Source organism: Phyllostomus discolor, chromosome 11 (assembly GCF_004126475.2).
Source record: "Phyllostomus discolor isolate MPI-MPIP mPhyDis1 chromosome 11, mPhyDis1.pri.v3, whole genome shotgun sequence".
NCBI lineage: Eukaryota > Metazoa > Chordata > Mammalia > Chiroptera > Phyllostomidae > Phyllostomus > Phyllostomus discolor.
In genome coordinates, this window is record NC_040913.2 from 34,883,801 (window position 1) to 34,896,268 (window position 12,468).

Here is a 12,468-nt window from a genome sequence, read left to right on the forward strand (position 1 = left end):
ACAAAATAATGGCTAAGAAATTCCAAATTGAGTGAAGAACATCAACATATCATTCAAGAAGCTCAGAAGACCCAACCAGGGTAAATATTAAGGGGAAAGACACCTTGGCACATACTGATCAAGTTGATGAAAGTCAAAGATAAAGAGAAAAATCATGAAAGTAACTGGGGAGAGGGGTGTAAAGAGCATTACATATCGGAAAACAAGGATGAGAGCTTATGCTGGCTTTGTTGGAAAGCAGAAGTCAACAGAAAGGTGTATTTAAGCCATTGAAATAAAAAAGCCCTATAAACTCATAATGTTTTATCACATACTCTTCCAAAAATAGAGCAAAATACATTTTTAAGTGACGTGAATCCTGGGTGAGGTTGGGGCCATCTGATCTACCCTACAAGAAATGGTATAGGTTGTCCTGAATTCAGGCCAAAGGAACATGGTACTGTAGGGAAACTCAGATCTGCGAAAAGAAAACTGATAACTAAAACAAACAAAAAAGAACAATGTAGGATGGGTTTCTTAATCTTCACAGAAGTAAGAGACATGATGGTAATGGCACAAGTGGCGTGCACAGCAAATGGGACTGTGCTGTTGCAACATTACGCACATGCAGTCAACCAGAAGGTTTGAAATGGGGGTGAACTGTTGGAAGGGTGAGGCAGTTAATGAAAAACAGGTACAATATTTACTAAATAGCAACTCTCAATAGAGTAATACCAAAAGATGCATTTTGTTACTCTTAGAGTACTCAAAAAATTTAATGAAAAGAGATACAGTTCTGAAGACATTAGAAAAAATAAAATGGAATATTGAAAATTACTTCATTAGCGCAAAATCAGGAAAGGTATAAAAGAAAGATAAAAACAACAGACAAATAGAAAACAAAGAGTAAAAAAATCAGAAAAATAGCATAGCTATGAATATTTCAAGGCAAAGCATAAGAAAAAAGTGATATTACAAAATAATTAATGGAGTGATTTACTAGGAATAATCATAAATATATATGCTTCTAATAACAGCATCAAAATTCATGAAACAAAAACTGGTAGAAAACTGGTCACAGGATATTAAATGGAGAAATAGATAACTTCTCAATCATAATGAGACTTTAAACACTCCTTTTTTAGTAAATTCTAGAGAAACTGACCAAAAACATTAGTAAATATTTTGAAAGTCAAGACAGTTCCACCAACCAACTTAGAATTGATGTTTGCAGAACATTTTGCACAATAGCTGCATTATATGCTTTCTTTTCAAATACCCATGGAGTGTTTGCCAGGGCAGACCATGTAGGGACATAAAACAGATCTCAGGGATTTTTAAAAGATTCAGATTTTATACTGTATGTTTTCTGCTTTTCTATCTAAAACAACTGAATTGTATAATAATAGAACATCTCTTTGAAAATTATGTAACACTTAAGTTATTTGTGGGTCAGAGAACAATTATTTTGAACTGAATGAAAATGAAAACATTGAAAAAGAAAACTAATTCTTTTGCGGGGGGGGGTAATTTTATTTTAATCATTGTTCTGGTATAGTTTTCTGTCTTTTACTTCCATCCCCCATAGTTTTTGTCCATGTGTCCTTTATATTTGTTCCTGTAAACCCTTTCCCTTTTCCCCTGAAATTCCCCATAAACTCCCTCCCCTCTCCCCTCTGGTCACTGTCAGCCTGTTCTCTATTTCAGTATCTATGGTTATATTTTGCTTGTTTGTTTTGTTGATTAGGTTCCTGTTAAAGGTGAGATCATATGGTATTTGTCTTTCACTGCCTGGCTTATTTCACTTAGCATAATGTTTTCCAGTTGCATCCATGCTGTAGCAAGGGGTAGGAGCTCCTTCTTTCTTTCTGCTGCATAGAATTCCATTGTGTAAATGTACCATAGTTTTTTGATCCATTCATTTACTGATGGGCACCTAGGTTGCTTCCAACACTTGGCTGTTGTAAATTGTGCTGCTATGAACATAGGGGTGCATAGGTTATTTTGGATTGGTGTTTCAAGGCTCTTAGTATATAATCCTAGCGGTGGAATTGCTGGGTCAAAAGGCAGATTCATTTTTATTTTTCTGAGAAAATTCCATACTGGAATTCCATAGTGGTTGTACCAGTCTGCAATTCCACCAACAGTGCACTAGGGTCCCCTTTTCTCTACAACTTCTCCAACACTTGTTGTTTGTTGCTTTGTTTATAATGTCCATTCTGACTGGTGTGAAGTGCTATCTCACTGTGGTTTTAATTTGCATCTCTCTGATAGCTAGTGATACTGAGCATCTTTTCATGTGTCTCTGGATTCTCGTTATGTCCTCCTTGGAGAAGTGTCTGTTGAAGTCCTTTGCCCATATTTTAATTGGGTTGCTTGTCTTCTTAGAGTGGAGTCATGTAAGTTCTTTATGTATTTTGGAGATTAAACCATTGTCTGAGGTATCATTGACAAATATGTTTTCCCATACAGTTGGTTCTCTTTTATTTTAATACTGAGAAAACTAATGCTTAAATTACCAATATCAAATCAAAGAAGGAAATTCACTACAGAAATTGAAAGACTCATTTTCTATGTAATCATGCGTGTAAAAATTGTCAAAATATTTGTATATCAAATGTTGTAACTCATTAAAAGGAGAGTTTATTATGACCAAGTAGTACAAGCTTGGTTCACCTAAAAAATATAGTTAACCTATTACCAGAAAAAAAGGGAGACAAATCATGTCTAAACAGATGTAAAATAAAAAGCATTTGATAGAATTTTGCTTTATGAGAAATAAAATAAAAGCTCTTAGCAACTAGAAATTATATAACTTCTTCAACTTAATAAAAGACATCTATGAAAATCCAGAGCTATCCTCATGGTTAATGGTAAAATATTAAATGCTCTGTTATTTATGACTGGAAACCAGTCAAAGATGATCTATTTCTACTTTTTTGGCATTATAATGAACGTCCTAACCTGTGTGATAAGAAAAGAAAAAGTAAACCATTTTTATTGGCCCAATTATTTATGTGAATGCATAAGGAATTTGCAATAAACTTTTTTGAAGTAACCAGTGTATTTAACAAGGTCACAGGATATTCAGTATACCAAAATGAGTTCTATTTTTCTCTGTAGCAATGATATATATTGGAAAACAAAAAATAGAGCTATTCGTAATACCATCAAAAAGATTAAAATACTTAGGGATACATTTCACTAAACATGCTGTTTTCTAAACTGAAAACTACAAGATATTGCTGAGAGAAATTAAAGTTGTAAATGAGGTATTTACCACGTTCATGGACTGGAAGACTCAATATTGCCAAGATTTTATTTTTCCCTCAAATGGTATATAGGTTACTAATAGACATATGATATACATTCCCAATCAAAATCCCATTGGTTTTTATTACAGCAGTTCACCAAAGTTGCAAAAATTCCTGTCATACAGAGAACCTAGAATAGACAAAATCAACTTGGAAAAGAACAGACTTGGAGGATTTAGACTATTGATTTGATATCCAGGCAGTAAGGTTTGGCTTAAAGATACACATGCAAATAAACTTTTCCTGAAAAGTTTAGAAATAGACCCACAAAGATACCAGCAAATGATTTGCAATAAAGACTTCAAGGCTAGTGAATGGGAAAAGGAACTTCCTTGTATCAAATGGTGTTGCAAAACTTGGATATCCTATGGGCTAAAATGAATCTAAACTTCTGCATCACAAAGAATAATTAATAAGGGATGGAATATAGACCTAAACATGCAAAGATAAAATATAAAGTTTCCGGAATAAACCATAACAGTAAAGGGGGTATAAAATGGTATAAACTTCTATTTCGTATAAAGTTATGTATACATTTCCACTATAATTTTTTAGATATTCCATCAAAATGAAAAGACTCATATAAGACTATTTATAATATCCTGTATTGGTTTTCACACGTGGCTGTAACCAACATCTACAGCCCTGATGGCCTAAAACAACCGAAATTTATTCTCTTACATTTCTGGAGGCCAAAAGCTCTAAATCAGAGTTTTGGCAGGGTTGATTCCTTCTGGAGGCTCCTGAGGAAGAATCTGTTCCTTGCCTCCCCTAGTTCCTGGTAGCTGCTTTCAGCTCTTGGCGTTTCTTGGCTTGTAACATTACTTCAAGTCTACCTCCTCCTCCACATCGCTGCCTTCTGTTTGTTTCTCTTTCTACTATTTCTATTAAGTGACATCAGCCATTGGACTCAGGGCTCACCCTAAATCTAGCGTGATCTCATGTGAAAATCCTTCACAGCATCTGCAAGACCCTTTTTTCAGTTAAGCTCACATTAACAGATACCTGGGGTTAGGACTTAAAATACCATTTTTTTTGAGTCACTATTCAACCCAATCCTCTACATAGCCTCAAATTGAAAAAGAAAACATCCCAAAAAACCATTAACAGGAAAATGGATAAACAAATTTTGATGTGTTCTTGCAATGAAATATTATTGCTCACTAATAAAAAGGAACAAAGTACTCAATTACACCAGGTGTGTATGAATCTCAAAGTAATTTTGTTCTTTGAAAGAAGCCAGCCTCAAACAGTGTTTCCTGTAGGTTTCATTAATACAAATTTTTAAGAACAGGCAAAACTGAGTTATAATGATAGAAGTAAAAACATTGGTTTTCTCCGGGAGGGCAGGGACTGTCTGGAAGCAGACGTGAATGAATTTAAAACACCAGAATAGTTCAGAGTTTTATGCCAGCTTTTTAATTCATCAAATATGAAACTTATATGTTCAGACTGCTTGCTAAGATTGCCAAGTTAAATAAGTCTCTTGCTCTCTAGCTTTACCACCTGAGTATCTGTAGAATTCATCTGAACCTCCTGTGAAATCCTTGGTGGTCCAGAATTGATAAGCATTTGTAAACAATGACAAACCTATTTATGACGCCTATAGTTGATTGTCCATTTCTTGGCTGGCTAGAGGAATATACATTTTTATCCTGTTAATTTTTTTTTTGTATTATTCTTGGCTTTACCTTGCTCCTATGAAAACTTGTAAAAAAAATACCATATGTACTTTGCTGTTGTGTAGTTTTTAAAAATAATTTTAGCTTTTGAGTTTTAATAGCATAAGGCCACATTTCTTTTAAAAACATTTTATGATATTCTGAGCACTACCCAAGCATAAGGCACTTGAATAGCTATGTTTGTGACGCCTCTCTTGAAGTAAAATGAACATTGCTTTTTTTCTGAGAATTCTGGAAATCATGAAAATATCGGCCAGCTAATGATACTGGTTAGATATTTCTCACCTAGTTTAATTAGAAAAGTGAAGTTCAAAACTTTTTCGTAAGTGTCTTAATTCTATTATTAGATCCTGTTTCTCAGGTGTCACTTTCCTCCCTCAACCCTTTGTCATTTTCTTCAGTCCTGTCTTTCACAAAGATGCATTTGTTTTTTCACCCTCTCCCTGCTTATCACACCTCTCCCACAAGAGCAGAATAATTGGCTAATATGGAAATATGAGTGGAGAGTACAGTGTGGATCTGGAAAAAATATTAAAAATTCAGCAGAGCGGGAGGTAAATGGATATACCGAAGAGAAAGGAAAGGAATATGAAGTAGTAGTAGGCAGAGCACACAGCAGGGTCCTCTCCATAGTGTTTTATCTAGTAAGTGCTGTGGGGAAATTAAAGTCCATTCTTATCGGAAGACATAGCAGAAGTAGTTTGAGTATCAGATGGCTTTTAAGCTGTGGTTGTTAATTTTTACATTGTGATGCTCCGAGTAGAACTGTACGCTTGATTGGCAGTATGTGACCTTGAAGCAGTCATTTAACCTTCCTGAAATACTATTTCATTATTCCTCATAATTATGTATTTAAAAGTGTATAAAGTAAAGGTTTAGTCAGTTAATTAAGACTGGGGCGAGTAGCTTTTTAATCAGTTGGTTGCTTGTAGTGGCTGAAAGTTAAATGAACAGTTAAGTATCTATGACTTTATGTTGGCTTTAGGGAAAAGTAATGAAGAGATGGAGCATGCACTAATCTTTCTTTTGAGGTGAGCCTAAGTAAGTCTGCAGACAGGAAGGGGCAAAAACCCAACAAGTTTTGAATAAGTTGACTCCTGAAAATTTCTTCCTTATAAAGGAAACTGCATAAAGTAACCCATATCATAGCATTGAAAATGATTGGTATAAAAATACCAAACTGGTTCCTTTTTTTTCTTCATAGAATAATGGATAAAATTAAAATTAGATCTTGAGAGATCACATCTCCTTGGGGACTTTTTTGTACTTTTTACCTGCTAAGACAGAAGGAGGAAGCTGGACGGAATGTGCTATGAGGGCAGTAACCACTACATCTGTGCCTCTTGTGGCTCCTGGTGGGCTCCCAGTCAGGACTTGTTGCTTCACTGGTTCGCTAAAGGTCTTTTCATCTTATGTTGCCCCTGTTCCAACTACACATGTTGCCAACAAGCAATATTTTAGAGTAAAAATTACCCTTAGGGCCCTGAATCTGCTGGCTTAATTTTCACTAGTCACTGCCTTTAAGGTTATTTCACCCTGGCATGAGTCATCTATGGTGGAAGTAGGAGATTGCGAGAGTACTGCTCCCTGCCTTCAAGAGATAGTAGTGAATCAAATACTCTATACTTTTTTGTGCCTTTAGATTTCAGATTATAACTCGTTTTTATACCTTTAGATGTCAGATTTTGGTGCTTTGGGTTTACGTTGCTAAGATCATTTAACAAATGTAAAGGATACCTCTGTAAAAATGAAATCATAATTTTCTCTAACATTCTAATTATTAACTACCTCAAAGTTACTTTTATGATAGCCCTTCCTCTTTTTTTGGTGACTTTGTATTACCATTGAGAGTGTTATTTGTGTACTGTAGCTTTATTTTTGCATTCACCTTGGCTGTTAACAGCCAAGCCAGAGTTTTAGGCTTCTTAGCAAGCAAACAAAATGTGAATCCCCAGTGTTGATAGACTATGTGAAGTATTAAGGAAACATTCTTCGGGGTTTAAAATAAAAATATTTCCCTATTGTTTTAAACCTATTTTCTTTGATTCCACCTGAACAAACTTTGATTTGATTAATAAGAAAAAGAGCTGTGCTGTTATTATCATAGGTTTCAAGATTTAGATCTTAGAACATTAGCTTTTATTGAGGGGTTTTGTGTGTGTGTATGTGCGTGTGTGTGTTTTAAATTAAAGGGGAAACCATTTGGCCTAAGCGGCCAGAGTGGGCTAAATGGTGGACTAAAGACAGTGACTACATCTAGCTGACCTCTCACATCCCTTTTCAGCTTGGTAATTTCATTCACTAAAATACATTTATCTCAGATCAGTCAAAATACTAACTCTTCTAAATCTGGAAGAAAGAGCATTGTGAAAAGGGCATCTAATTTACAAAACTGCCTTCAAAGACCTGTTGGTTGGCTTTCCTGACTTTGCTTTCTCAGGGTTTTTCATGAACACAGAACACTTCATTCTGCATTGCATCATAGACTTACTCTATCTTTTCAAGCTACCTGTCCCTAGTGCCAGGTAGACTCATTACTCATACAAATCTAGGTTATATTTTTTCCTAGGAAAATTAATTACTTTATACTGGCTGCATATGGCTAGCTTGTCAGCAGGAAACCTTTAACATATTTTGGGGCGGTATCGTATAGCCATTTAAGCAGTCTTTTTTTTCTCTTTCTGCACAAAGCAGTTTACTAATATACAATATGTTAAAATTAATATATTTTGTAATACTAATGGTTTTCATGGAATACTGGATAATTCCTTCTCATGTTTATTGCAAAGTGCTAAATACCTAACTTCATGATCATGAATAAGGGCACAGACTGAAAACAGATTCTAGGGGCTCATTACAAACCTCTGGAAGGCCATAATATATGTATTCAAGTGAGTGTTCTTTTATACATCTTATTATTCTAAAGGATATATTAAATGTAATAGAGTGTTATGTAGAATCACTCCAATATAATATGAATATACAAGGCTTCTCTGGAAAAAGTCCAGCCATTGTTAATATAACAAAAAAGGTTTGCATGGCATCAATGTAGCTTGGCAACCAAGGAGAGTGGACTGAAATACACATGTGTGAACAATGACAACTTCATTGTACTAGTCGGTGGGGGGGTAGATGCCATTGAGTGAGCATGTGTACTGTGTGGCCGTCACACAGAAAATGAGTGAGTAGAGCAACGAATCTGCATCAAATTTTGCATTAAGCTAGAACATTCCTTCGTGGAAACTTCGGATGATTCAGAAGGCTTTGGAGGACAATGCAATCAATGTAGTGCAAATAAAAGTGTGGCAAAGATGGTCCAGAATCTGTTGAAAGTGACCCACATTCTGGAAGGCCTGCAACAAGCAGAACACCTGAGAATGTTGAACATGTACGGGCTGCAATCACAAAGATGGGTGACTGACAGTGTGAGAACTAGAAGCTGATCTTGGAACTCTGAAATCTACTGTGACTGAAATTTTGATGAAGAATCTTGGCATGAAACATGTTGTGGCAAAATTCATGTCATGGTAAAATTTGTTCTGTAGCTTCTGCTACCAGAGCAGAAATAACATTGTGCTGCAGTTGCCAATGAACCAGATTTTCTCAAGGAGGTCGGAGCCAGAGATGAATCAAGGGTGCCTACTTTGAAGGGGACTGAGGCGTCATTGTCTTATATACAATGTTTTTTTTATCTTGTATCATCCTTAATAAATGCCTCTTTTTCATATCACATGACTGGATACTTTCTGGTCAGACCTTGTATACCATTTGCGATGTTTAAGTAAGTATAAAAATTTCAAGAAAGTGAGTTCATTGGGAGCATTTTAAGACATATGTCTAATACTTTATGTACTAGACATTCAATAGCCAAACATCATTCTAATAGGACCTCACTTTTTATTTCTAATTTTGTATTACTTAAATTTATTCTATAAAATCATTATTCATTTTTTTTCCTTTAAGAAATGTCTTTTTTGAGCTTATAGTTTTTTACTCTCTCCTAGGAAAAACATTTTCTCTAGACAGGAATTTGAAGACATTCCTTGAAGTCAAGGAATTTTAAGACATGCCTTAAAGTACTTCGTAGAAGGGACTTCTTAGTAACTGTATTTGTTGAGCTCTTAGAATCTTTTCTAGTTACGCATAAACAAACATTTCACATGTCAAGTGGCTGGGGAGAGTACTGATGTAAGTTGGACATTTATATTATTTGCTAAGAAACTTTTCAGTCAAGTCATTGTAAGATTTTGGTCCATCTGAAGATATATTCTCAGAAGTATCTACTGAGATTAACTCTTTATTGCTCAATTCTTCTTACATGAGTGTGCTGGGTTATATTGTCGCATTGTTAAAATAATGTCTGTATTATCCTATTGTATCTAATAAGTTTAGGCTTGTGTATGGCATATTTTGTTCTAAATAACAATCACCTGTTATTATCAGCTAGCTTTCTGTGCCCTTGACAGACATCCTGTGCACCTCAGGAGCTGTCGCTGTTTAGCCTTTCCTTTTGGGTCTGTGACTGACGGAAGTGGTTCCTATTTTAACTCTGTCATGTTCTGTCTTTTTTTTCCTGGCCTTGCCTGAAAATGCTTTTGATGTGTATAATAGATGTTGAAGTTCAAGAGTTATACTATTACTGTCCCATCAATCTGTTTTAAGTCTGAAATTCCTAATGCACTTGGTCAAGGAATTCATATGTAGCTTAAATGCCCTAGGTCTCCAGCCTTCAGGTAAGTGGATCTTCCTTTACATGTGTTGTTAGAACACGGAGAGTAAGTTTAAGGGAAGGACTTGCTAACCCTCTAGCCCTTTGTGTATATTTTTGACACTTTCAACCCCTGCCTTCCCAACAAAGAAACCCCAAGCCCCAAACAGACCCATGGCTTTGTACTGCTTCTGTCTCCTGTTACGCCCGTGCTTCCTAAGTCTAACTCTGCTAATTTAGTATGTGTCAGGAGTCATTCTGCTTTCCTGTGTTGCTGAAGAAAGTCACTTTGGTACAAATTGGGACTTATTTGCTCTCCTATCTAACATGTATTGTTAGTCAGCAGTGCTTCTGAGGACAGCAATAGCCACTTGAAGAAAACAAACCCTCCTGTACACCTTTCTGAATATGTACTAAACGTGACCCAGCATGTTTCAGTTTTGAACAAAACTAATGATATGAATGCTTTGTAATTTGTTGCCTCTGTATCCTCTTTTTAAAATTTAGTTGTAAAAATATGTACAGTACCTTATTGCTTAATTAAACTTTATCATGTAATTAAAGTTTTCATTTCATTAAGCATCTAAATTGTTTTTGTTTGCTTTTAGTTGTTTTTTTGAGGGATGGCTCTGGATTCCTCAGAAAAACAGCCAGGGTTTTTCTTTCTTCCTGCTATCAGTTTTAGGGGACATATTGCTTCTTCGGTACTGTCATACCAATAAATCATCCCAGATTACTTGCAGGCTTACAGTACTGAAGTATACCATGCATTTTAAAGGAAATCTGCTATTTTCTTTTCAATCAGATGAGCAATGTGAAGAGACTGCGGCCACGGCTCAGTGCTATTCTCTTTAAGCTTCAGTTTGAAGAGCAGGTGAATAACATCAAACCTGACATCATGGCTGTCAGCACCGCCTGCGAAGAGATAAAGAAGAGCAAAAGCTTTAGCAAGTTGCTGGAACTTGTATTGCTAATGGGAAACTACATGAATGCCGGCTCCCGGAATGCTCAAACCTTCGGATTTAACCTTAGCTCCCTCTGTAAAGTGAGTTTATTTGTTTTCGTCTTTTTTGAAATACATGTTTGCCTGCACACTTACTTGTAGAATGCCAGCCCTGATTACATTATTTAATTTTTAAATTTTGATGTGTTCATTATCAAGAACCTGAACTAAACCATGAACCAAAACCCAGAGTGAACTGAGCTAATTTTCTTAACCTCCGACCTAAATCCACACGTTAATTGTCTTTGATCTGCAAATCCATCTGAAGGTATTTGCTTAATAACAAAATCATGTCATAAACCTATGCTTCCTCAAACAGATGAAATAGGACATCAAAATATTGTCGTTCAATTTTGGTACCTGCATCTATGATGATATATATATATTAGCAATTGCTTAGGATTGCCACTAAAATGTTTACCTTTAACTATTTAAATATTTCTTTGTATTTAATTTTTGCAAGCAGACTAAAGGGAGGGAAAAGTGAGATTGCTTTATATACAGGAGAAGTTATGATTATATAAAGAAATAACATTTTGAAATGTTTTTATTTAAATATAATTTTAGAGGATATGAAAATCGTGTAAGTTTACAGATTTTTGTTTCTGCCTGATTCTTCCATAGGTTAACATTTTCTACAGCAAACATATTCAATGTTTTATGTAGGAGAGCTCTTTTCTAAATAATGGGTCAGAGTAATAGTGCTTTATTGATTTCCTTATAACAAATTCTCCTCAGTTACACATCTCAAGGAAAGCTTTCTCTTATTCTTGACCTGCTAACATGTACTCTCCCTGACTAAGGAATTTGATTATTGCTATTGCCAGTTAGGAAGGGAAGGTGAGAAACAAGTTCAACTTTAGCTATGGGTTTGCTGAATAGTTAATCTTCTTGGTATTTTCATGACTTTTCTTACATTAGTTCCCCAACCTAAGCCTCCCATTGATATCAAAGCTTTGCGAGCTTTTCCCCTCTTCCATCTTCATCTTTTAATTTTCTTCTTTTTTTTTTTCTTGGCTGTCTGTATTCTGTTAAGGTCTCTAGCATGGGTGATATAATTCATAACACATGTATTGAAGAGTTTGCGCATTTATAGAGTGCTTACTCATTACTGTTGCACCCAGTGCTTGACCTGATCGTCTCATTTAATATGATTAATATTTACCTAGCATGTGTGAAATGTACATTTTTCACATTTAAAACCATTAATTGTGATTAAATGTTTTAAGGGAGCTTATATACAAAAAGTTGCAGCAGCAGAATTAAGAGAGCTTAGCCCTGCTAAGGGAGGGCAGTAAAGTATTCAGAGAGGAACAGAACTTTGCACTGGATATGGAAGAGTGAGTGGGTGTTCCTGAGAGGAAAAGGCATTCTAAGCAAGAATCAACAGTTTGTATGAAAGGCATATCGTGGTGTGTGTGAGTACACTGAGTGATCCAATACAGTTGGAGCCTAGAGAGAAGAGGACCAGAGAAAATGGAAATGAAATAGTAAATGGGCCTAGACTGCAAAAAGCCTCAAGTGTCATTCTTCATGGTCAAGGTTTTATGGAGACATGTTATCTGTATAAGTCAAGTGATGTTTTCAGATATCTTATAGGAAGATAATTCTAATAGCAGTATGGAAAAAAGTAAGCTACATTGTCACCATTAGCCAAATGTTTTTATTTAAATTTAATCAAAATTTAAACAATTAAAAATTTAGTTCCTCAGTCATACTTGCCATGTTTCAAATGAATCGCTGTCCATACATACTGGCAACACAAATATAACCTGTTTCTGT

At 35.3% G+C, this 12,468-nt stretch overlaps 1 protein-coding gene across 2 annotated transcripts in view; it reads left to right on the forward strand.

The window, feature by feature from the left end:
- Positions 1–12,468, forward strand: part of DIAPH3 (diaphanous related formin 3) — a 472,405-nt gene that overhangs the window by 260,151 nt on the left and 199,786 nt on the right. For both annotated transcript variants that reach the window (XM_028526818.2, XM_028526817.2), the window contains one exon: positions 10,489–10,728. In XM_028526818.2, the coding sequence (XP_028382619.1) occupies positions 10,489–10,728 (240 nt within the window). The remainder of the gene's footprint in view (positions 1–10,488; positions 10,729–12,468) is intronic.